The sequence below is a fragment of the Canariomyces notabilis genome, assembly GCF_033297395.1.
Source record: "Canariomyces notabilis strain CBS 508.74 unplaced genomic scaffold N656scaffold_18, whole genome shotgun sequence".
NCBI lineage: Eukaryota > Fungi > Ascomycota > Sordariomycetes > Sordariales > Chaetomiaceae > Canariomyces > Canariomyces notabilis.
The window spans coordinates 205,887-230,072 of NW_027041840.1; the positions used below are offsets into that span (position 1 = coordinate 205,887).

At 54.6% G+C, this 24,186-nt stretch overlaps 7 protein-coding genes across 7 annotated transcripts; 2 read left to right on the forward strand and 5 right to left on the reverse strand.

Annotated features, from left to right (window-relative positions):
* The first annotated feature begins 2,069 nt into the window (after window positions 1-2,069).
* N656DRAFT_195164 (uncharacterized protein) lies at window positions 2,070-3,425 on the forward strand. The gene is made up of 2 exons (XM_064808843.1): window positions 2,070-2,636; window positions 3,154-3,425. The coding sequence occupies exons 1-2, from the start codon at window positions 2,268-2,270 to the stop codon at window positions 3,370-3,372; spliced, it is 588 nt and encodes a 195-aa protein (XP_064668232.1). The 5' UTR covers window positions 2,070-2,267; the 3' UTR covers window positions 3,373-3,425.
* N656DRAFT_195209 (uncharacterized protein) lies at window positions 3,293-4,337 on the reverse strand. Its single transcript, XM_064808844.1, has one exon. The coding sequence runs from the start codon at window positions 4,123-4,125 to the stop codon at window positions 3,478-3,480; it is 648 nt and encodes a 215-aa protein (XP_064668233.1). The 5' UTR covers window positions 4,126-4,337; the 3' UTR covers window positions 3,293-3,477.
* Window positions 4,338-5,371: 1,034 nt separating this feature from the next.
* Window positions 5,372-6,015, reverse strand: N656DRAFT_195212 (uncharacterized protein). Its single transcript, XM_064808845.1, has one exon. The coding sequence runs from the start codon at window positions 5,804-5,806 to the stop codon at window positions 5,432-5,434; it is 375 nt and encodes a 124-aa protein (XP_064668234.1). The 5' UTR covers window positions 5,807-6,015; the 3' UTR covers window positions 5,372-5,431.
* Window positions 6,016-8,712: 2,697 nt separating this feature from the next.
* N656DRAFT_838229 (timeless-domain-containing protein) lies at window positions 8,713-13,039 on the reverse strand. The gene is made up of 3 exons (XM_064818846.1): window positions 12,821-13,039; window positions 10,351-12,757; window positions 8,713-10,300 (listed from the first exon to the last, which is right to left on the reverse strand). Exons 1-3 carry the CDS (start codon window positions 12,893-12,895, stop codon window positions 9,018-9,020), a joined length of 3,765 nt encoding a protein of 1,254 aa, XP_064668235.1. The 5' UTR covers window positions 12,896-13,039; the 3' UTR covers window positions 8,713-9,017.
* Window positions 13,040-13,363: 324 nt separating this feature from the next.
* Window positions 13,364-14,926, forward strand: N656DRAFT_838230 (uncharacterized protein; the record flags this gene model as incomplete). The annotated part of the gene is made up of 3 exons (XM_064818847.1): window positions 13,364-13,489; window positions 13,567-13,666; window positions 13,748-14,926. The coding sequence occupies 3 exons, from the start codon at window positions 13,364-13,366 to the stop codon at window positions 14,479-14,481; spliced, it is 960 nt and encodes a 319-aa protein (XP_064668236.1). The 3' UTR covers window positions 14,482-14,926.
* A 1,691-nt stretch (window positions 14,927-16,617) lies between these two features.
* Window positions 16,618-17,127, reverse strand: N656DRAFT_781441 (uncharacterized protein). The gene has a single exon (XM_064815583.1). The coding sequence runs from the start codon at window positions 17,085-17,087 to the stop codon at window positions 16,746-16,748; it is 342 nt and encodes a 113-aa protein (XP_064668237.1). The 5' UTR covers window positions 17,088-17,127; the 3' UTR covers window positions 16,618-16,745.
* Window positions 17,128-21,165: 4,038 nt separating this feature from the next.
* Window positions 21,166-21,866, reverse strand: N656DRAFT_195401 (uncharacterized protein). Its single transcript, XM_064808846.1, has 3 exons — window positions 21,642-21,866; window positions 21,484-21,586; window positions 21,166-21,367 (listed from the first exon to the last, which is right to left on the reverse strand). Exons 1-3 carry the CDS (start codon window positions 21,760-21,762, stop codon window positions 21,268-21,270), a joined length of 324 nt encoding a protein of 107 aa, XP_064668238.1. The 5' UTR covers window positions 21,763-21,866; the 3' UTR covers window positions 21,166-21,267.
* Window positions 21,867-24,186: the final 2,320 nt, after the last annotated feature.

Sequence of the window (24,186 nt, forward strand, 5' to 3'; positions counted from 1 at the left end):
AGAAGGGTGAAGCCTCTGAAAGTTTGCGCGGTAAAACCCCTCTAGTTATGTGACATAGTCAGGTAGATTCGGCCTCTGGGCTGCCTTAATGCCGGTAACACCAGTAACCTAGGAGGTAGTGACCCATCCATTATGGATGCTCCAGATTGCAAAGCGGGTAGTTGCAGTGGGTGCATTTTAGCTGGCCTGGAAAGTAGGCAATCACACTAATGTTCCTATTAGGTAGGTGGCTTCTCTGGCCTTTGACTGGTGAGCAAGTTAGGCTGTGGTTGGGTAATACATATTTGTTCATCTGATGGCGCTGCCCACGGGCAAATGCATAAAATCTCCCACCTTCCTCCTCATACGGAGTACTCTCTCACTCTCTCCCGTCTTCGCCCAGACCTCCGTTATCCTCTAAGGTTGATTTCTCTCGTCACCTACTACCTACTCGCCATAGCCCTATCTGCGACTCGAGTGAACGTCACAGATAATATCGCACTCGACCTACTCGGTGAAAGCCAAAGGCTGGTCAACCTGCCCGGCATTTTGATCGCGCATGATCCAAGGCCGCATTGCAATCTTTAGCCCCTAAAATATCCTCGGCTAGGTATTCCTTGCAAGCCGATCTTCAAAACACCATCGAACATCACCCATGCGACGACACCAGATACGGCTATGGCAGCAGCAGCGAATTTCCAACGGCCTGTCCTTCACTCTCGACGAGAGATGAACCTGCCAAGCCGTCGAACGGAATCCATCAACTCTCCGCAACTATCTCTTGTCCGTCGAGATTCAACTCCCTTGGGCTCCCCAGTCGCAACTTCGGGCATTCATAAGGCCGAGTTGCCGATCGATCATCTCCCGACCCCGTTCTCTACATGATTGGCGCAATTGCGGTAGGTTTGTGTTGGATACTCCCCCACGTTACTCATGGGCTGCCGGGTTCCCTTCTGTGTCCGGATTTGGATTGGATAATAATGACCTGTTACAGGATGCGCAACGCATTGACAAGCGAGCGTCGTTGTCACCTCTGGCCACACAGCGAGCATAATGCCAAGGGCTTACACAACCCTAACCCGAACGTCACATTGTCGGACATGCCCTTCTCGAGCGATGGCTCGAGACGCCCGATTCAGCAAAAAGGGACGTTGAGCAAGGAGTGAGCACAGAGTGATGCAAACTCAACTCGGGAGCCAGCTACTTTGGTACTCGGGTGTAGTGAAGATTCGGCTGTTCTCGTCGTGCTAGGGTGGCGTTCCCGAAAGGGGACATTCGACGCCTTCCTCATCAAAAAGCCTGCTAGTACTGTGGCAGGGAAACGAGTTCCCACTGGTATCGTCTAGCCAAAGTTCAAGCAAACAAAGCGTCCTTAGCGCTGTCAGTTCGGCTCGGCCGCGATCGGGAACGTCAGCGGTGGAAGGAAACAGAAGCTATGGACGGGGCTCTTGCGTCCCAGCATGCCGCCCGCACAGGGCAAGCTCGGTCCTGATTCGCCCTTCACCTGACCTGACTGGTCGCACTCGCAGACTTGGAGCATACATCCTACCGTCCATCTCAAAAGGACGGATGCGATACGACACCTTTGAGCCACCCACTACGCGTCGAAGCTGGGTTCCTGGAAAATCTTCCTTTGCTTTCGACGAAGAACTCGTGGAGACGCAAAATGGGGGGCTGCTTCAGTTGCTTCAGCCGGACCGAACACCCTCGGAGTGTAGCAGCCGAAAAGTGCACCGCACTCGACCCGCGATGTGGCGCCGGGACTGATCCACAAAGCAGAGTGAAGCGCGGGCGTCGGTCTAAAAGCCCTATTGGCGTCCACCCCATTGTGAGAAAGCTTCACGATCGCGACAATCGAGACAATTCGGGAACGGACACTTCTGGCGACTCGGAGCAAAGCCGTGTCAAATGATCTGGGAAGGCTGATAACTACGACTGGCGGATGCTCTTTAGACGGCTTGGGCAGGCAAGAGCCTGGTGAAGGGTCTGAAAATGTCGGTTTGTGTCTCTAGTGCTCCCTACGGACTCGTTCAAATTTGGTAATGCTGACCACCACAGCAGCACTTATTTGCAGACACAGTTCCCTGCGCTAAGGAGTTGACATGATGGACATGGCAGGAAATGTCAATTCGGATGCGCGCTTTGCATTCAAGATTCGAGCATAAAAAGGGTGACGAACATCCAGAGTCATTAGGAAGGGGAGAAGGGGAGAGCAGGATCCCGATGTCGCAGGTTCAACCCTAACCCGAGTTCCGACGAAAACCTTGGATCAATTGATTTGGGTGTTCATGATCCTGAAGAACAGAATCCCTTTCCCCATTTTCACTTTTAGCCAGCACTGTTGCATCTCAAAACATCAACTCATGCGGTCTTGCCCATTATACTTCCAAGGACCTCACCCACCTGCCACAGCCGAGACCAACCGTTTTGGACTTCAACTTTACTGCATACCCAGCCCCTCCTTCCGGAAACTTCCTCACCGCCAAACAAACCCCGGGATCCTGGTCCGAATAACTGCGAAACGACCTATCATTTGCGTTCGTTTTGAAGAAGACGAAGCCATCCTTATCGGCGTCTCTCACAGTTACCTAACGTTTACTGGTTCACAAACCCTTGTCCATATTTATTCCTCAGAGACCGTTTGGCCCAGCAAGAAGGTCCGTTAGTGGGTTCTCTCGGGTGCTCCCGCGGTCCCGCTCCTTGCTTTCACCAACCCCCCCCTGAATCGGGCAATTGTAATTTTGAGCCTCCTGGTCTCCTGGCTAACGCTATCTCCACTTTCAACGTCAACTGTCAATATTTACTTTGCAGGACACCCAGAACATGCTGCGGAATATGGAACGGAAAAGTCATTAGAGGGATTGCGAGCTCTTATTCAAGGCTGGACAGCCTTCGAGACGGTCTAATTCTCATTTTACTTTCCGTTTTCTTCTTGCCCCGGCTTCTTGAGCTACGTAACTAAATGCAGAGAAAAGGGGTAACTGATGTGCGAACATGGAGATGGGATAGCGAAGGGTTCTCAAAACAGCACTTTGCTTAGGCTCCCTATATGTTTCGAATGTGTATATCCGATCCCTGCCTGCTGCCTCCGTATATGTTGCACCACTTTTATGCAGCATGTTGTCCATGTCAACCGTGCAATGATTACAAGGGCTAACCTCCCCGACGGTCAAGCGGCATGCTGCTAGAGCTCGCGGCGGCGAAGACGACCATGATTGCCATGTAGGCGCACACCAACCCGAGCGTCTTGTGTGTGTTCAGCTCGTTTGTAGATGTCACCACAACGCCGAAGACGGTCGTGGAGCCGACGACAACGCCAAAAGCCTGAAGCTTGCTTGGCTCCGCAAGCCAGAGGATGCCCACGGGTATGAAGACGAGCGCCGCGGCGCCTAGGACCTGTATTGTCTTGAGCATGATGATGAGAGCGCTTTCGGGGAGGAAGCGGGAATGCGGGTCGTCTCCCTTGCGGAAGAAGTGTTTCTGTTTGGGCAGCCATGGTCAGTTTCCTGATCTGGACGGGCTGACTGCCGTGGCATCACTCACTATGACCCACTTGCCGAATGGACTGTAGAGAAACCGTATCACCCAGAGCGGGGGGAGAGGAAATACGCTGGAGAATTCGTCCGGCGAATCGAAATATAGATATCCCTCTCTCTCAAGCATGCCGTGCTCTGCCATGTGTTCCAGCAAGTCCCTGTATTGCTCCCGGGGCACAGGGTAAAGCTGGCGCATCTCTCGCGATTGAGCACGAATTGAAGTATGAGCCTGGAGCACGGAGGCCAGGTCATTCATCAAAATGTCGTAGTAATCTTCCATTATAGGAGGGTGGCCCGGTGGTCTTTTCTGGTTCTTCGTCAAGCACCTGAGATGATCGGTTCTTTCTTTTTCGTAGTTGTAAAGCTCTTGTTGCAAAAAGGCTAACCGGCCACCGTTGTATAATTCCCAACGTTTCCAAACATAGCTGAAGTCTCGAGACATGTCCATGTTGTTGAACTGGTCCTGTATCGCCGCTAGCCGTGCCCAGCCGAGCGGGTGCTTGGAACCTGCGTATTTTGTTACCCTTGATAAATGCCAACCCCAACAGAGGGGCAGGTTACCTACTGTCGTCACGATACTTGCAGTCGTTGAGCAGAAATTCGTCCACATCAAGTGCTGTTAGGCGTTGTCAGCGCGAGGCTATCGAGTTGGCAGGAGTCCTTGGAGTCCTAACGGTTTTCAGGTGGCATTCGTCGAGTGTCAGTAGTTGACGGCCGATCGGACTGGGAGGTTTTGTCCAGCTGGCTCTGGCAAGATGGGCTCCAAGGTAGTCCCATGTCGGCGTAATTTTTTTCAGCAGGGAAGTCCATAGCTCGATAAACGGGCAGGGGGCGCTGGCTGTGTGGACCGCTTCAGGGGGGCCACCACCGTAGCCTAGCGCAACTTATAGTCCCAGAGAAACGTTTAATGTCCATGTATGCGGCTTCGATGCGGCTTCGATGCGGCTTCGTCTCCGGCATCCCATCAAGTGCTTTCTGGCTGACCATGATTCGTCGAGTGTCGAAGTGAGGCTCTTTCCTTGCCAGCAGCCTTGTCAAAGACAAAGTGGTGTATGGCCTGGCTTCTGGATGGACTGAATATCATGGCGGTGCATAGTTGGCTGCCCCTGAGTGGAAGGAACGGTAGTAGGACGGTAAAGTAGCGGTGTCGACGGTGTTACAACAGAGGGGGGGTTGTGTCTCCTATTCACAGTTTCTGCATGACAGATCGGCAACCCGGCAACCATGACAATTGACAAAGGGGGTAGCGAGAACAACAAAGCCAACAGGCAGACAGAAGAGAAGGGAAGGAGACTTGCTTGACAATTCAGGAAGTTAGGAGGCGACAGCACACCCGCCCTCCACCACGTACCAGGCCGTGAAGAGGGGTCGCAGTGGCACACCATCTGCCCCCATTGGCTCTTCTTTAAGCCGCCCTCCAAGAAGAACCCAACTGTACTGGTGGACACACCGCACAGCGATACAAGCCGGGCAACATAAGCCCCTTTCCTGCCTGACGACAGTTCTGAAGGCAAGATTAGGGGGCCAAAAGGGTCTCACCGACCCTTGGGCTCCTGTATGGTGGCGCGGCCATCTTCGTCGACAGCATGCTGGCAGCCGTGCTGACATCGGAAGATGGCCTCCATCAAAGTACAAATGGAACCCTTAATGGCACAGGGCTGCCAGATCGCAACTCGCGTCACATTAAGAGACATTCTGTCGGAACAAGGCCATGGCGCCTTGGGAACGTATTGCAGATTTCTCTCTTGACTGAAGTGGCGAATGCTCTGAATAAATCGGTGTGCGGGAGAGCGTAGCGGGACATGGGTTTCGGGATCTGCTTCAGGTCACTAGGCAGGGCGGATATAAGGAACCTACCATAAGGACAACCATGGAGCCATTAAGCCCAAGTGTCACCTCGAACACCTCATACAGAGTCACAATTGATTGGGGTTGAGCAGTAGACTGGATGGCGTCAACGCAAGGCTCCGCGCCAATCTGCATGCGCTTGTTAAAAGCAAGCCACGCCTTGTAGACGTGAACTGGCGTCGGTTGACAAAAGAAAGAAAGGGCTGAGTCCCGTGGCTTCCGGGCCGAGAAGAGGCGCCGGGATTGGGGAGAGCGTCCCGCCAAGGATATCTCTCATCAGTGGAAGTTTGGCTGTGGCAGATGAGGGTAAATCTAGCAGGGGATCTACTAGATTGACGGCAAGAAGCAGGGAGGAGGATGTGCAGAGTCCTCCCTGCCCAGGTACCTAATTGAGAAGGCGCGCTTGCCAACATCAACTCGAGCACCGGCACCTTACTGACCATGGAGCATACTCCAGACACTCGAGATGAAACGAGAGACACATACTCGCCAGGATCCGGTGTGCGAAATTGTCGACGACCTTGCTATGACTAGAACAGTGAGACACTTTGTGGTGAAGACAAGACGGGGCTAGCCAGCCTGAAAGCTGAAGACTGGGGAAGCCATTGAATTCATATTGGTGTGACGGTATGGCCACACCAGGACGATTGAATGGATGGGGGAAACGAAAACAGGCCGTTCAGTCGCCAATTGGTTTTCCCTGCGGTCCGGCAGAACCGTGTTAGTCAATACTTCCATGAGCCCTGCGACCCTTAACTGGCTTCTTCCATTCGTTACTCACGCGGTTCCGGGTCTGCCACTACCCATCGAAAATGGCCAAAGGCGGGCGCCCGACCATCCTACTCACCTTAGTAACCTGCAATGTATATGAGTCTGCCCACTTTTCGACAACCTCGAGTCCGAACCCCCCGAGCACCTTTTTCATCCTCTTCCGCGCCTCCCCCTACTCGATCCTTACGCAACTTACAACTCGCCTCTTTGACACTCATATTTTCATCTCTCCTCACCCTTCCTCTTAATCTTTTAGCTCTCTACAGATCTCTTTTCGCCCGCCGCAATTTTACGCTTGCTTTCCCAGATTTGAAGCCGCCTGATTACAGCAGAACCGGTCGTTCTCCTTTCACCGCTTGTTCTCTTCTTCCTCCTCGTACCCTATCTTCCATTCTGTCAAGGCGGTTTGGCGGCGCTCAATGGTTTTGCGGCTACGAATTTCTTATTTTTCCAGCAATGCGTCGAGTGGCGCGCTCTCAGCGATTTCGTTTCCAGATCTCCTTGTCTCTCTTCTATCCCGGGCTGACAAAGTTTGCTGCCCGACTCTGCTTGCAACGGCCAGTTGGTGCCCATGCGTGGGATGAGCAAATGGTGGGCTGAATGGCGGCATGAAGGACAGCCCTCTCCAATGTGCTCGCCCTGATGGTTCGGTATCACGGTGAGCATGCAAGCCATCTCATGTCTCCTTCTGGTCTCGTCACTCGAGTTTGTCCGGGTCAGCCCAAATGGGTTGCTCGAGGCACTCAATCCCTGTCTACCCCCCGCAAGTCTTGGCGGCTTGGCATTTGCACTTTTATATCTGACCCCCAATGGCGCATCACGGGGAGGTGGGCTTCTGGGTGTGCAATGATACCTGTGCTTCTTCATTCCAAGGGACCAAGAAGTATAAGTAAGCCCTCATACGCTGGAGTCGCCGCACTCTGAATCATTAGCAGGCGCGGACGCAGCATAATATGAACCGTGGCATTCGCAGGCTTGCTGTCCGGAGGGCCCGAGAACATGATGGAACATGACATGACATTCATGAGAAGTCAGCGCTGACACAGGTCAGGGGAATCATGAGCTCTGCTGAGTAGCTTGGCAAGGGTAGAGGCGGGAGTGGAAGCACGATGCTATATCGATACCGAGATGATCTGCCGCCCGCGAGCAAGCGCGCCAGTTCAAGCTCCAGACTGAACGATGCACGACCGATTGTGCCGCCGCTCACAACCACGGTCTCTGGACAAATACCCCGCAACGAGGACGGAGCTTGACAGGGGACCTTGCAATTTGTTTACGCCCTGGAAACCGGCCACCGGATGTTTGTTATCTCTTCCGCGCCCCGCCAGCTTCCATTCGGCGTCGGATACCCAATCAGCTCGGTCGAGCACCTCTAATCTCTAGGTTGGACTCCTCTGCAAACCAAGCCTACATGGCCCCAACGGCTAACCAGCTGAAACGGGAGACTTGCTGAATCCTAGCGTGGAAAACGGACGACAAGGCCAATTGTTGTACGGGGATTGTTTCTAGGGCACGACCCTAACGCGAAATATCACCACTTTGTCGCCATTTCCTCCGCTCTTTCGCTACTGAACGCAATCCAACGCATTTTCGTCGCCAACTGCCTGCAAGTGACCACAGCGGCGGTTTCCTGCACTCGTTCAAGCTTCGATACCATTACAGCATGGCCGACATCCTCTCGATGCTCTTTGGTTGCTTCTCGAGCCAAAAGAAGTCAGACCTCTTCTCCCCTTCTCCCACTACCAATCCACCAAAACTGTAGCCTGACCGAACACCAGGAGAGCGGTCAAGCCAGGGAAGAGTCGCACACCTCGCCAATATCGCTTTGGGGTCTCCGAGCGACACACAAAAAAGGGCCAGAGCTAATAGGAAACATTGAAATCTGGTGATGGCTATGGCGCAGAAAGATGGAGCCAAGGACACAATCATGAGGGTCGGAAAAGAGCGCGGCCCAACTAAACTTAAACCTAGAGGACTACAGGCATATTGGGTGTAAACAAAATAGAAGCAGCCATTTTGATACATAACTACAGCTTGCAACGCCCACAACCCGGTTGTGTCTGTGTTTTCCGCCAGCCACAAGCCACACACCATTGTGATGCCAGTGCGAGGCCTTCCTTGCGGTGCCACAATCACGTCCTGGGTTGGGTCGGCGGGATTGAGACGACAGGATCAATGACCCCGTAATCAATACAGCGCCTTGGTTTCCGTAGTTTTGCTATCTGAACGTCTGAAGCTAAGAAGCATATCGACCAATTTCTGACACGGGGAAACACATCACACTGCTATTGTCAGAAACAAGCCCTCTGCGGGTGCCATACACGCAAGAGCACGCGAATACACACCTCCGTCGACATCGCGATGGGAGACCAGGGGCTCTGTGGGTTACATAGCAGTTTAAGTTTTAAGCTTAACATAGTTCGCTCGCTAGGGCGATCACTGTGGAGACTGGTCCCGAGCCCTGGTGGAGTCGTTGACTGGCGATGGGATCCGTCGAACTTATGGAGTACCTCCCTATGCTCGGAGGAGAAAAGGGCATTCCAGCCGAGAACGAGGCTTTTGCGTGGAGTCAAATTTTGAGGTTGTTATACCAAACAGTCTAGCATCCAGTCATGCGCAGGATCTGTCTGAATCCTTGGACTAGGGAGACATTGTCATTGACAAGTACCAGTTTCCTTGCCATTACAAATTTACGTATGTATTGCATCCTTCCCGCCCCGAGAGAAACACCATGCCATGATATCCCGTACCAATCAGTCAGGCTGGTCACAAACGCCATGAAAATGACCAAAACAATGCGGGGGATACCGATTGCCAACGCACACAGAGACCGGGGTCTATGCCATCCATGTCTTCCAAACGAAAAAAAAGTGAACCGCTCTCTCACTCCTCGTCGCTGCTCTCCACGATGAATCCCGCCCTAGCCCGCGGCCGTGCTGCCCTGGCCACAGCCGCCTTGGGGGCGATTGGCATGCCATCATCCTCATCGTCATCCAAATCTTTGCCAACAACCCTTTTGGGGCTGGGCGTGGACGTGAGAGGCGTGTCTTCGTCCTCGTCCGCACCGGCGGCCGTGGTAGCGGCAGAGGAGGGCTTGGTGGACTGCGTTGAGTCATCCACGTCCATATCCATATCACGATCTCTGCCTGCACCCGCATCTGCGTCTTCTTCTTGGTCGTCATCATCGTCCAGACGAACAGCATGCATTCGCTGTCGGGTCGATGACAGCTTCCTCCGCCTCTTTGTCCGCCTCCTCGAGGAGGTCGATGGTGATTGTGGTGACTCAGCAGAGGAGGACGCGGCAGTGCTGTCTCTATCACTGTCAGGACTCTCCCCGCCCTCGTCTTCGCTGCTCCCCTCGACATCAACAACATCGGATTTCCGCTTTCTCCCCTTTCTCCCGTTCGCTTGCCGCGCCACGTTGCTAGCAATATCTTCCCCATGCCTATCCCGGTCTCCGCCTTCATCCTCGTCCCCAACTCCGAGTAGCATATCCCAAACCGAGCTGTCCACGCCAGAAGGTTTGCCATCGCTGAGGCCAAAGCTAGCATTCTTGGCCGCCTGGCGGGCCGCCTCGCGAGCAAAGAATTCCCTGTCCCGCTCCTCGTCGTCCTCGTCGTCGCGCGGGTCGACATAGACGGCACTCTTGATACGGCGGGCCTTTTCGAGCTGTTTCTGCCGTCTTTTGCGCAGCTTCTCATCCAGTTGTTCGTCCGTCGGAGGTTCCTGGCTGCCCTCCCGCCGGCGACGGCGGCGGGGCTGTCCCTTTTTGCTTGGCGCGTCCGGTTTCCGCGCGGTGGGACCGCCCATGGGGAAGAGGATGCCGTCTCCTTCTTCGTCATCGTCGATCAGGTCGTTTATTCCGTCCCTGTCGTTGTCGTCGTCATCATATGCAGCGCGTCTGCGGACAGCAGATTTCCGGCGGAGTTGGTCGGCGGCTAGTTCGCCGTCTTCAAAGGTGGGCGGGGTGAACTCGGCGTTGTTGATGAGGGAGAGGGACTCTTTGAGAGCGTCGGCTGTAACGGTACCTGGGATGACCCAAGTCGAGTCGGGAGACTCGTCGAGTGTTGGGGTGAGACGCTCCATGCCGACAAGTTTCATCAGCAGGCGGAGGTGGGAGTTCTTGAACATGGCTGTACGGCGGGCGACAGTGTCGGGTCGGATGACTAGGGAGGTTAGTTGCGCGTTGAATTTTGTAAAAGGGAGATGATCTTACTGGAATGTGAGGCTGTCTTCGCATTGGCCTCGGTGGTAGTCTCATGAGTGGCTTCCCCGTCAGGCCTCTCAGCTGCTTCACCGTCAGGCCTTTCGGCTGTCATAGCCGTCTCAACACTTTCCCAAGCGCGGCGTTCGTTTAGAACCTCTGTAAGCTGTTGCTTGATCCATTCTAGGTGGTCAGTTTGGTTTTTGTCCAGCAGCACGCCGACTACGATCGCGATCTGCTGGTCTCGCTCCACTTCACGCTTGAACTCTAGCTCAGCGCCTGGCCTGGGATTGGTAGAGACAGTTTGCTTCTCGAAGCCATATTCCAGGTAGTGAGCCGTGCTCTGGATTTTGGAGAACAAAAGCTCAGTGAACAGGGCCGGCCGCTCCTCGAGTTTCCGAATGCATTTCTTGATAATCTGCTTCACAAGCTCTTCCCACTCCTTGAACATGAGCGAATTCTTGTCCAGGGGTTCGGGGCCCTTGATCATGTTGTAAAAAAGATGTATGATGTCGAGCCGAAACAGCATGACGCTCATCTCTTGCTTGAAGGCAACTCGGTAGAAGTACCGATGAGCGCGCTTCAGTTGGGAATCATCGAGATCCCGATAGTATTTAGTGAATGCCACAAATGTGTCGATCACGCCTTGAGGAATGAACCTGAGAGCAAATCGCTTGAAATCGAACTTTCTCTCTTGGCTGGTCTTTTCGGCTTGCCTCTCATCGTCCGCCGAATCGTCCTCCATCTCGTGCTGTTCGCCGTCCACAGCCTGATTCGCAGCTGCTTTGGCCGCTTTCTTCTTTCGCCGGACTCTCTTGCGTGAGCGGACCTGCAGGTCGACGTTCTGCTTCGAGTAGGCTTCAAGGATGCGAAGGAAGGTATGTGTAAGGTCGGTACAAGCGTCCAGGTATTCGAAGCCCTGGTCCTTGTACGTTCGAACAATGTTTGCTATAGCGTCATGTGTTGTTTCCTCGTAGAACAGCCGACTCAAGATGTTGTCGGCTATTTCTTCATCTTCTTCGTTGCCAGAGTCCGACATTTCTTGGACGGTAAGGAGAATTTGAGTGAAACAGCGCATGACTGTCGTTAAGAGCGGCCAGTCCTTGTCACCATAGGCGCGGTCCAAGGTGCGGTTCAAGGAGATAAACATCTCCTGGTTGAGCACTTCAGCGACCAGGTTAAAGCTCCCCACCTCGTCTTCGGCTGACGGCTTTTTTGACTCCTTGTTTGCCTTCCTACGCATCCGTTCTGCCTCAAGAAACCAGGCGACTAGGTAGAAGAACTGACTTCGGTGATAGTCCAGCACATGTGACGCCTCTCTGTCGAGGGACTTTCTGACATGGGAAAATAGGGGGTTGAAGCCGGAGTCAAGGAACTCGGATACAAAGGAACGCAGCTGCTGGCGGGCTCGCTCGTCGAGATTCACTGGAGGACCCAGGCCCTTGGGCTCCATATCCTCTTTCCTAGCCCTTCTTGGAGGTTTAAAGTTCTTTGTGCTGTCCATTTTCCTCTCACGGGTCGCTGCGTCAAGCAGAGCATCTTGGCCCGAGACAGTCGAGATCTTGCCGCTCTCCCTTTTCACCCAGATCATGGTGCCAAAGCGGCTGTGGCGAGTTGGCGCGTTCTTGCTGTAGGTTTTCAACATGGCAGCCTCTTTCCTCATGGCGGCCGTCAGCTCGTCTGCTTTTATCCTGTTCAGCTGCTTCTCGCTGACGAAAAGCTTGCTGGAGTCGACCCTCTTGACGAGATGGAAAATGATCTCCATGACGATCACATCCTCGGTCCGAAAGTCGTCACCCATGTTGGAAGCAATGGTCAGCAGGGTCAGGAGGATGTCCTGGTAGGAAAAGGCGTCGATAAGGGTTGACCGAGAGATCAGTGACTCGTCTCCATCGAACTTGACACCTGGAGCAGGAGCAATCATGGCGATGTTCCTCAGAAAGAAGAGAATCAACTTGATGATGCCCTGGTCTCGCGCCGAGCGGTCACCGATAGGCATGGCCATGGAAGGGAGGGCCACCCGGACGGCGGTATTGAGTATGGGGGCGGCATCAAAGTTGATAATGGCACGCTTGTAGCCCAGCTGGGCGAGCTGGAGGACGGGTAGGTGGCGGTGGTGATTGATAGTCATGGTCTCGCGGTCCTTCTCGAGGGGCCAGGTAAGGGGGACCATGAGCTCGAAGCAGGCCAGGGCAATCCTAGCCTTGTATTTGCTGTCGTTTTCGCTTGGAGGCCATGTCGCCAGGATTTGTAGCAGGTCGGTGCCGACGATGTTCGCTTCGGCCAAGCATCGAGCGACGTCCATACGGTTTGTTTTCTCGTCGTAGAATCTGATCCATTTCTTGAGATCGCGCAGCACATCGAGGGCGTCATCTCCAAGTTTGTAGCTGTCGTCGTCGTCAATGCTGTATCCACCGAGCTGGAGTGTCAAGCTGTCAGCCAGAAATCGTTACTTAGACATTCTGCAACAGAAATGGCTTACCGCAGACACCAGGCTGTTGATGTGTGCCCGAACCTGCGGGTGCACCGTGTCGTTGCTGACGTCTGGGTCCTCCATCTTGGACAGAGATCACAGACAGCGAGGGAATCGCGGCATGCGAAGGTACAGACAGATCCGCAACTCAACAACTGCTGCTAAGACGGAAGTCGCAAGTTTGGGCTGACACGGTTCCTAGGTTCCCTGATTCCTTGACGCTTTGGGAAGCGTCGCGTAATTACGCTGGGAATTGTCTTGGAGACGCGTCGCAATCAATCAAAATCGAGGAACGCGTCCTCCGTCCCAATTGTGTTGCACACTGTCTAAATCGCAGCCCAAGTTTGTAAGCCCGCACTGTCCTGCCATTGGCCAAGGCCGCCGGCACATGTGAAATCATTGGCCCCACCTGATGTCGCCGGTAAGCCAGGGAACAGGAAGGGCCGAGGTTAGCCGTGCTTCGTCTCGAAGCGGGCATCTCTTGATCAACGGAAGGTGCCAGTAGGTCAACCCAGCCATTTCCCTCATCACATACGATCCTATCTCAGAACAATGGCTTCAACAACTGTAACAAGACGGGCGCTCCTGCTTACGAGCCGGGCGCGACACTTTAGCTCCACCGCTGCTCGGCCCGCCGCTGAAGTCAAGCGGCTCGGTGTCGTCGGCGCGGGGCAGATGGTAATCACACCAAATATAACATCTCTGTGAAAGTCGTCTGATTGCATCAATTTGCTAATCGATTCCCGCAACTTTAGGGCCTTGGTATCGCCCTCGTGGCTGCCCAAAAGGCAGGTGTTCCGGTGATCCTGGTTGACAACTCACAACAGTCCCTGGACAAGGGTCTTGCCTTTGCAGGTTGGTGAGAGCCAGTTCACAGTTCACGTGTGAAATATTTGGAATTGGCCCGCTCACCGAGTATCATAAACACAAAACCAGACAAGCTCCTTTCCAAAGATGTCACGAAGCAGCGTATCAGCCAGGAGCAGGCCGACGCCGCCCGCGCCCTGCTCAAGCCCACCACTTCCATCGAAGACCTCTGCAACGCCGACTTTGTTATTGAGGCCGTGCCTGAGATCCCTCAGCTCAAGTTCGACATCTTCGCCAAGCTAGCCGAGATCTGCCCCAAGCACGCCATTCTAGCCACCAACACGTCCTCCATCTCCATCACGCGCATCGCCGCCTCAACGACGGGCGGCAACTCAACCGACAGGAGCAACAGCTCGCGTGTCGTCGCGACCCACTTCATGAACCCCGTGCCCGTGCAAAAGGGGGTCGAGATCATCTCCGGGCTACAGACGTCGTCCGAGACGGTCGAGACGGCCATCGAGTTCTGCAGAAAGCTCGGCAAGGTGCCCTCGGTCTCGGCCGACCGCCCGGGCTTTTTGGCCAACCGCATCCTGATGCCCTACATCAACGAGGCCATCATCTGCCTCGAGACGGGCATCGGCGACCGTGACGCAATCGACGCCATCATGAAGAACGGCACCAACGTGCCCATGGGCCCCCTGCAGCTGGCCGACTTCATCGGCCTCGACACGTGCCTCGCCATCATGAAGGTGCTGCACGAGGAGACGGGCGACTCAAAGTACCGCCCCAGCGTGCTGCTGCGGAACATGGTGGCCGCCGGCTGGCTGGGTAAGAAGAGCGGTAAGGGTTTTTACGACTACTAGGGCGTTTCTCCTGTTTTTCAGTACGTGTACTTCTGATAAGATCCATGTATGAATGTACAAGTAGAGTTGGGCAGTGCACCAGCGGAGTAACGCAGGGGCGCGGTGGCCACATCACCTCGAATGTAACCCAAGGCTTCATCAAACTCAGAAAAATGCTTCTATACGGTCAGACGGATCTTGGGTAGGATAGAAATCTGGCATCGCGGTTTTGATTCACGGTTCGGTAGCCCAACCCGTGCTGAAATGCGACCCAAGGGGCGGGAGGCCATTGGTGAGGCACCTCAAATGCGTTTGCCAGCCGCAAAGTGCTACCTAAACGTTTACTTGATAGCATCGCATCAGTATCGAGATTTGTCGAGCATAGGTGGTACAGAAGCATTCGCCACAAAAAGGGGTATAGGGGATGATGTGTTTGTTGATGCTGTTGTTGCCCAGGCAATCAAATCTTCCCCTAATCCTCCCCTTTTCCAACCCCTCCACCTCCCCCGAATTCAAACGATCCCATGCAATGTGTGCTAGATTGCCCCCCACAATCTTCCCCGCAAAGCTTCGGTAGTCCAGAAATTGAGCAAGAATTGGCCTTCAAGAACCGGGGAGAAGCAGCTGCTGGAAATGAGAATCATATTTCTATCTCGCTTGCTTCTCAAATTTTCGGTTGCCCGAGCCGTGTGCGAGATTCTATTTTCGTCGCGGCCTGCGAGTGGTTTTCGTTACCTTGCTCACCAACTTGAAGGAGGAGGCGGAATGGAGGTGATCTTCAGGAACGTCAAGCTCTGAGCGGCGAAATTGGCGGGCTAGAGAAACTACTTGTGTATAGTATCAACTAGCGATAGCCAAGCCGTCTCGTCCAGCATTTTCAAACGCCGGCTCATGTCTTGGTCAAAAGAGGAGCCAGAAGTTGGATGTCGAGCCGGCTGGAGAAGGAGGAAGCTCTGCCAGACAAACTCGCCCATCCCGGCTCTCCCACAGACTGCGAAAATCAGCGCCCGGGAGGAAGCCAGCTACAGAATCAGAGATTCCCTGATACAAGTCTGTACCAATGTTCCAGTAACATTCCGCCGATTGACTGGCCCAGGTCGTTCGAGTCACCGACCGGTTTGGCTCGGAACATTTCTTGCCGTCTCCGCAAGCCGGCTGTCTGGATTGCAGCACACGTCCATGGGTTTCTTCAGGGTCCGAATCTCCGCCGCCTTTGCCGGCCCGAATGGGATGACGTCCCCAGAACAGGAAGGAGGAAAGGAAAACAGACAGAATAAACTCGAGCTCAAGGTTCCACCCCATAGACGGCAGAAGCTATACGTGCAGACCACAACCAGTGCGCAGTGGCAATAGCCTGCCTCCCGTCCCTAACCTCCATATCTGACACTTAAGCACGAGCCAAGCCAATCTATTTCTCATTATTCTGGAGCTTGTGCGGAACCACACAACGCCTCCCCGCCGTCTGAGGCCGTAGTCTGGGGCCGCCGCCATGGGGAAGGGACGGGATCTCGGCAAGAAATGTAAACCTTAAAGTAGAAAGCAGGGCAAAGAACCTGTGTCACGCGCGAGACGCGTGATGAGATCGCTTGGTGCCCGGCGGCCTCGCTTGCGGATGGAGAGCGGATTGCCCAAGAAGTTATGATATAGGGCTATATCAGCGGCTGTCCCAGCCGGAAGCTCGAGCGAACGGTCCAAGCTTGGAAGGAGATCTCTGGTGCATCCACCAGATCAAAGCATCCGCACCCGCACCGGACGAACACGTTCGCCCGCTGTTGGCTAGCTAGCTGGCTGAGAGCAGTGGCCGGGCTGTGACTGACGGCTCCGGATGTAGATGCGAGTACCGGATTAATCCCCGCCCCCAAATCAGCAGGTTGTTCTTCCCTAAAACGGGAGGCTCCCCAAAGAAACCACGGATAACGCGCAAGTCGTCAGCTGATGAGGGAGATAATGCGTGCCCAGACCCGCTCTGTAGAAGCCATACCGGGCTCATGCTATAGAGCATGCCGCGAACGGAGGCAAGAGACGCATCGCGTTCCTGCGTGAAACCCCGTGCCTATGCAAGCAAGGCATGCAGGCGCACCAGCTCCACGCATATCGCACTCTGCTAATCGAGCAACTGAGTCAGCAGCCTGAACCTGGATGATGAGCGGAAACAACATCGACAGAACCCAACCACTGGAGAAATTCCCGAAACAGTGACGCTTCCATGCTGACGAATAGCGGCAAGCTGTGGGACGGACAAACTCGACAACTGTTCCGTACATTTATCCGCCGGATGTTCCAAATCAGCTGTGGCGGCATAGACCCGCATGTGGGATGCGAGAGATCTCCGAGAATAGAGGTGACGAGGCCAAGAACCCGAGTCTTGTTGTCGATAAAACCTGGAAGCCAGGCGACGTTTTGGCAGTTGAGATAAACTCAACGTTAACCTCAGGGGACAAGAACGGGGTGGCTGTGAGACCAAGCAGGCTCTGGCTGACGGACGAGATTGAACCAAGCGTGTATAACAGCAAAATGAAACTGGTCAGAAACAGCTTCATGCTGGCGTCGGCTTTGTCGCATAGGTCTTCATCGCCGTCTCTGGCGCAATTCTGAGCGCGGTTCTGGAAAACGTCGCTGCTGTCCATTTCTAGGAAGGGCTATTAGTGCCCGTCATCACGATGTAGCCACCCGCTGGAGGTACAGTAGCCCTCCTCTTGAACGCTCAGGGCTAGCGAGTGCCGCTGGCCACTAATGTGAACAATCTCCATGACACAGCTCATCAACAGACATGAGAGAGATCTGAGTACAACCAGCGCGCCGGTGCCCTCGGAAAAGGGCTGGAAGCTCGTTTCTCAACATCAAACGATCAATGTCAGCTCCATGTGCTTGCCATAGCTGTAGCTTGTTTCCTTGCTCATGCAGACCCAATGCTGCAGGGCAACTCAGATCCCGAGAGCGGTGTTCGTACGACGGTTGGTCTGCCCGCTATACAGCATAATCCAGATCTCGCATCTTGACGAGCCCGTGGGCAGACCTAACCTACGGGACTGGACGACAAAGTTTGGATCCTACTCGTCCGGCTAAGGGTTTGCGGAAGCCCACACCGTGAAGGGTCACATACATCAATGCAATGGAGCTGAACAACAAAATGCAAGCCAGAAAGGACGACCATGCCTTGAGAGGAAGGTCGACGATGTGCCGAGAGGGGCTATGAGGCAGGCTGGTTCGCGTGCGAGCCCCATACCATAAGGGGTATATTCACAGCGCTCCCCATGTTGCGCACTGTCTCCAACCTAAGGACGAGGGCTGAATGCTGCACTTGCTCACTGCGAGCTATGACTTCACTGCACGGTGCGGGCTTCTTCCTGACGGGATTCAACCAGGGAGCGAATCGACTCGTCGTGCCGCCAACCCAAAGCGTTCCCCCATGCAATCCGCACGGGTTGATATTAATATGGCGCCTGACCAGCTCCAGGGGATACGCGTTATTGAGAGGACGGAGTGCTCGTGCCTTATCGATACGCTATGTAGCTTTTATTGACCTCCAAGTCGCCAAAGTCTCCTGTGGCCATCTGGGTTTAGCAGTGTAACTGTGGAAGACCCATCCCGCACTCTGTTGACAGGAATATGCGGCGCCAAAGGTCATAACTGGAATCCGTGTAGTCGGGCAGGCAGGCTCCAGCATCGCCGACCGTGCCGCACGCGCTCTGCACCCACCAGCCGTGTGTCTCCCGTTCCTGCACGATGTTGCACATTCTGGACAACCGCATGACTTGGTTGGCCGCCGTCAGTCGTTGCCCCCCCCCCCCCCCCCAGTGTCGGGTAATGCCGCGCTATCACAGGATGCCCGCCTCTGGCCTGCCCCCAATTGCTGGCAGAGACACCGGCGACCTCAACGAGGCGCCGCGGACATTCGGCGACGATAACACAAGTGGCTATATGACCGCATGCACGGCATTAGAAAACGGAGGCACCTCCGTTTGGTCAAACTGCAAGCTAGTTGCGCTCAGGAGCAGCGAAACTCTCTTCGTCTGAAGTATGCTGGCTGGAACGACCTGTTCGATCCATCCAGTTGCATAAGTGTCTGGCCGTGGGGAAAATGCGGTTAAAGGCGACAGCCGAGAGACACATGCTCCACGTCCACGTCTAGAGCAAAGACTGGGACCCCATATTGCACCAAAGCTTCTGGCGAAGACCTAACGGGACGGCTAGAGCTCCGAATCAGACAAAAGCGCTTCGCTCTGAAAGCACTGCAGAGCAGCAGCAGCAGCTCAGAAGCGTCAGTCCCGGAAAGTCGTGCTCGCTATCTCTGTGTTTCGTCCCATTCCACCGGCTGCTCATGATTAGGTCAGCAAAGATTGATTGCCCGAAATATAGTGCCCCTTCTTTCCCTCGACCTGAGCACGTGGAGACTGCACATCGAGGGCTAGGATGGCTGGCCATTGGACGACCGAACGGGTTGCTGCATCCTCAATAAGCAGCTAAAGGCCGATCACCAGCATTTCTGGATCCAGTCCTCTCGTGACAGAAACTTCTGGCTGGGACTCATCTGCGGACACGCGTTCCGCGCAGACCGGAAGTCACAATGGTTGTGCAGCATTCGTATTTGTCCCACGTGGCGGCTCTAGTGGGAGCCTAATGTGGGACAATCGAAGACACTAGTCCCAGGTTACCGCTGACGCTCAATAGGGGCATTGCCGGCAATAGTGGCCATCCGCGAGAGTCGAGCATACTGAGCGGGTTTCTGTTATCTTCAGACTGCGAGTCGCAGCAGCCGTAAGCGCCGTTTTGCCTGGGTTCTAGCTCAGAACCTCGTACTTTTCAAATGACAGCGACAAGGACGCCAATCGTGAGGGCGGGAGCCGATTTGAAGCGGGATTTTGTCGATAATAGCCTATTCTGCAGACATCGGGTCGGTCTATCTCAGCAGAGGACGGAGCACTCCGTCTCTCAGCCTTACGCCACACTCAGCCTTGCAGCGCGGCAATGGACCCTAATCGACTATCAAAACGATGTCTGCCAGTGGGTTAGCTCGACCTACAACAAAACAAGTTGGGCCAACTTAGGTAAGGGGGGGCCAGGTGAGCGGGTGCCCGCCTGTCTCTAGCATTCGCGGCGTAGTCACTCGTGGCACACGGGCGACGCTGCTGCGGTCGCAGAAAATCAGCCCCGGCACAAGTACCTTTAGTTCCAAAGTCATTGTACGGCCGAGCAAGCTGGGGTGTCTGTGGACCGCACAAGAAATACGAATACCGGCGTTGGATGTGCTTCATAGTTCAGTCTTTGAGACAGAAAGAGACAATGCGAATTGGGGACAGGCTTAGTCTGTCCCAGGCAAGTGCTGAGCGCAGCTGCTCCAGTTTTCGGGCATAGTCGAGTGCATGTTGTGTGGTAGATCAGCACCTGGACACGAGCCTACTTGTGCTTAGCGGCACGTCAGGGCGCCGGCCCGATGTCTCGCAACTGCAAGGCATCCGTCCGGATTTGCCGAGAGAGCCGCGTGCAGTATTCGTCAGTTCCGTGCTGCGCTGGGAAGGTAGCTCTGACGGAGGGAGGCGGAATGTCTAGTTTGGACATTAAGTACGGTATTTGAGGAATACCTATTGAGTCAGGTAAAGATTGATGTCTCAACCTGGAATAGCAGAGGCCCGGCCAATATTTGACTGCTAGGCAACGCTGTGTTAGGTAGTTGGAGTGCAAATCATTCCATTGTATCTAGGTGGCGTGCGAGGTTCCATTTACTCACCTTACCTAGCTCACCTAGGTAGCTTGTGTTTGTGAAAGCAGGAACACACTCAAACCCTCGGTGGAGCCTACCACAGTAGGTAGGCGATTGGCACAACGAAGCTAGTGTGGGTCCTGTTCGAATGGGAATAGCGCTGGCGCCCCTTGGCCCCGCCTCACCCGTCTCGCTATTCCAGAAATGTGTGCGCCACTCAGATCTTTTCCGATCAGATTTCCGGGCTTCCAGACTCCGAGTCTTCTCACAAACTCTCAAGCATCTCACCGTATGGCAATTCCACCCGAGCAGTTTTGTCCGTTTCGCGCTCAGAGCCGGCCGCAGAGGAAGTCGCCAGTGAAGTCGAATCCCCAGTGTCAGTTTAGTGAGCATGACATGGAAAGCCTTGGGCTATTCTCTCACAAACAGCGACGCAGGGCACTAGTCCGTTTGTTACTCGTCGGCTCGTTCCGATTCGAGAATCGAGCTCGCTGTCACCGCCCCGGAATGTCCTCCAAAGCGTGTTGACTTCACCAAACGTTAGCTGCTCGCATGAGGCAAACGCACCTTATGATGCGTAGCGCCACCGTGCGACACGGAAGATCTGCCACCTTTGGTGTACCTTGCGATCCTTATTAATCTGGCGGATGGCAGCAGGAAAAGAAGCAGGGAAAAAGGACGCACTTCACCGGTGTGTGTCTATCCTGCGCCGTTTGGATTTCCCGCCCCAAAGCATCCACCTCAACCCTACGCAAATTGGCCCCAGTTGCCTGCCCAGCTCTGCTGCCCGTAAGGTGGGTTACAACACAAAGCTAGTGCATCAAATCTTAGTTGAAACTGCTCAGGGCAGTTGCGAAGATTCAATTGCACTTATCTCATTACAGCAGGAGAAGATGGCCTGATGTACGGAGGTACTGTACATACATACTCTACTCTGTCTACAGCACCTCGGCAGTGCTTATGGTGCACTTGACACCCTCAGGTGATAATTGACAGTCCCTTTAGGCCGCAATTCCCCGTTGCTTTTTCTCCATCTCGAACGGGGCAAATCGGCCAAGATATATATCGCTCGATAGGACGGCACTAGTAGAGAAATGGTGAGTGCTCTAGGATACTATTGAAGGTATTATTATCAATCGGTTTCTGTATTGTTCTGTATGTACATACAGTACATACAAGCTGGACCCGTGTACTAGGCGGAAAGACCTATGGGAAGGCATGAGTGTAAGAAGGAAGGGTCGTCCCTTGCCTAACAAGCCATCACTTCGCCAGGCAAGCTCTCCTCGTGGTGTCTCAGAATCATCTTAGACCGGGTGGCTCACTCTATGACATACGTCGAGAGATGGAGTATGTGCAAGCCCATTTCGTCCGAACGCATCTTGCCCAAACCCACAATTTCATCCCAGCTTCCTGCAACAACCAAGGCTATCAACTCTTAGCAAATGAGCTATCATGGATGCCCAATCCTCTTTCGTCTCACCATTCAACATAATTGGCAAGCCTGTGTTTCCGGTCCCAAACACGGTGATTTCGACGTCGGGCTTGCAATGTGTCATTGCAAGCCACCGTAACACAACAGCCCCCAAAAGGGACAAGATCATACGTACACTTTTCCATGGTCCATCGCTCGCTGCCAAAGAAACGGGGCAAGAAACGATTCTGGCGGTCGTCTATCTCGGGGCCTGGTTTTAGGGAAGTATCGCCCAACTGCGTGCTTCGTTGGTCGCGAGCGCATCATCTCGACAGCAAAAGTCTGAGATACTCCCGGCCCCAACAACCAAGTCTTTTTCGGGATGCTGGCGGATCAGGGCTACCGTAATACCTGACGCGGGGAGGCTGGTCTGTGACAGGAAGAATTGCGGCCCGCCTGGCGCGCTGAAAGCGGTCCGAGAAAAGCTAGTGGAAAGGGCAAAGCATCGACCGGACCCGATAATCGCACTAACGTGAGCCTGGATGCTGCACCCTGCCACCCTGCCATGGAAGCCGCCTAGAAGGAAGATAGCCGGACAAGATCTACACGGCGGAGCAAATACGGTCTTGAGGACATTGTTTATTCCACAATAGCGCGCGATGACTTGCTCATCGCCCTGCCTGCTTGTGGGTGTAGGTGTCGCGACTCGCCAGCGGTTACCTTTAGCTACGCCCCTGATGAAACCATGGGAGTCAACCCTTGTTCGGACAAGCATGGGCTTGGTCTGGAGTGACGTCCAACTCCGGATTAGAGATTGTTGGTAGACACACACCCCGGTGCGGCCAGCAAAAACAAATTCTTAGACCGTTGGCAGCCACCGCCGAGTCTCGATACACTAGCCCGGACTAGGGCGTCCGACCTGTCGCGACACACTGCTCGCGTCGCCATCCTGCCCCCTCTCTCAATGCGACGCTCTGGCTGCACGACACCTTGCCTCAGGCCCGCTTACCATGGTTCTCTTTGTACCTCACACCATACAGTGCTGTAGCGCCAATCCCCGCAGAGTCTCCCTTCATCTCTGCTTACCTGGTCTGGTGGTTGCCTACCAGATCAGCCTGCGGTTGTTCGGCGCTGTATCCCAACAGCAAGACTGGCCGGCCGTCTGCGCCCTCAAGGTTACTAGCTAGCTCCAGATATCATCGCAGGCCTTCCCCGGACGCTCCCCAGACGCCCCCCCTGGACGCTTCCCCAGCCGCGCCGGCATTGCTTCTGACGGGAGAGCATACGCAGCTAGGGCATGGTGCGACAGCGCAGCCTGATCAATTGCCGCGGCTATGTCAAAAGCCGCACGCCTATTTCCGCTAAGCCCTGAATGATCTGAATACAATCAGCGCCATTAAGCGCAGAGCGTCGCCTCTTGGCCTCCGCGGCCGTTGGCGTGCCTCCGCTTGACACCAGAAGCGGGCCCAGCCATACTATGTAGTATGCAGTACAAACGCAAACAGGGGTGCCCGCTTGCCTGCCCGACGAGGGGTTTTCTCGATCCTAACTGTGCAAGCTCGATGCAGACTTGAGGTGACCATGCCTCAGAAAGATGCAGCGCATACCTTGACAGAGCTAGAGGTTCTCTTTTCGGCGGACACGGCCGTCTACAGCGCCGGGCCACCGCCACTGCTACGACAAGGCGTCAGGCCCCCTCCCCCCTTGGATCAGATGCCGGCAGGAAGACAGATCTGCCCATCAGCGATCCTCCACCTGTGCCAGGGCCAAGCATCATGAATCCTCTCTCCCCACTTCCCGCACCACCATCTCATTCAGGGCAGAGTTGCCGCTTCGAGCAACCGCTCCCTCGATCTTACCTAAAAGTGTCTGCTCAGCGGTAGACACTGTCAGCGTACCTTACACTTTCCCTGTCGCTTCTTGATCCGATCTGCATCCACCCCCCTGGTTACCTACCCTTTTTCGGTGCGGCCTTCCCTCCGTTCGCACCTCTCCCCGCGGACCAAGAAGCAGGCAAAGTACTGTATTGTACACCCCCCCTCGCCTAGGAAATGAAGGTCCGCGATTGGCTTGAGGTGAGAACCTTCTACAACGGGCTTCATGCTTTTCTTCCGTGGAGTCGACACAAGCTAATGTCGTCAAGGACCAATCAGTTGTTCGCAAGCGCCCCAGCCGGGATGCCATGCGCGCCCAGTACCGTATGTACCCTTCTCTGCATCTCTGCGAATGCCCCTCGGCCTCGTGCTGCGGCTTTCTAGGACTGCTGGCTCCAGGGAAGCCGTTAGGCTGGCCGCGTCCACGCTGCCCTCTTCAGTAAGACAGCAATGCCAGTCTCTGTCTCCCTACCGATGCAGCTTGGGACGCTCTCGCCCCGGGGGTCTCACGGAGCCTGACCGTATCTCGTGGTTGAACCGCGTCTTCTCATGCCCAGCGCATCGGAGCCTTGTGTCGGCGCCATTGGCTCGAAACAGGCTCTCGCCCATCCCAGGACTGCCTAAACCACCTTCACGCGTGCATTGTTCTGTGCCCGAAGTCCAGCGGCGTTTACTGCAGCCGTCTTTTCCTGATTCCTTTTTCAGTGGCCCTGTCTACGCCGCTTGTTCGACGCTGGGCT

Coding starts and splice junctions, on each gene's coding strand:
- N656DRAFT_195212 (XM_064808845.1), bottom strand. CDS start 5,806: ATGGTCAGTAAGGTGCCGGTGCTCGAGTTGATGTTGGCAAGCGCGCCT.
- N656DRAFT_781441 (XM_064815583.1), bottom strand. CDS start 17,087: ATGGACAGCAGCGACGTTTTCCAGAACCGCGCTCAGAATTGCGCCAGA.
- N656DRAFT_195209 (XM_064808844.1), bottom strand. CDS start 4,125: ATGTGGACGAATTTCTGCTCAACGACTGCAAGTATCGTGACGACAGTA.
- N656DRAFT_838229 (XM_064818846.1), bottom strand. CDS start 12,895: ATGGAGGACCCAGACGTCAGCAACGACACGGTGCACCCGCAGGTTCGG. Junction 12,758..12,820: donor TCAACAGCCTGGTGTCTGCG/GTAAGCCATTTC, acceptor TTGACACTCCAG/CTCGGTGGATACAGCATTGA. Junction 10,301..10,350: donor GAAGACAGCCTCACATTCCA/GTAAGATCATCT, acceptor TAACCTCCCTAG/TCATCCGACCCGACACTGTC.
- N656DRAFT_195401 (XM_064808846.1), bottom strand. CDS start 21,762: ATGATCTTGTCCCTTTTGGGGGCTGTTGTGTTACGGTGGCTTGCAATG. Junction 21,587..21,641: donor CTTGCCAATTATGTTGAATG/GTGAGACGAAAG, acceptor AAGAGTTGATAG/CCTTGGTTGTTGCAGGAAGC. Junction 21,368..21,483: donor CTCTCGACGTATGTCATAGA/GTGAGCCACCCG, acceptor GCCTTCCCATAG/GTCTTTCCGCCTAGTACACG.
- N656DRAFT_195164 (XM_064808843.1), top strand. CDS start 2,268: ATGATCCTGAAGAACAGAATCCCTTTCCCCATTTTCACTTTTAGCCAG. Junction 2,637..3,153: donor CCGTTTGGCCCAGCAAGAAG/GTCCGTTAGTGG, acceptor CCGACGGTCAAG/CGGCATGCTGCTAGAGCTCG.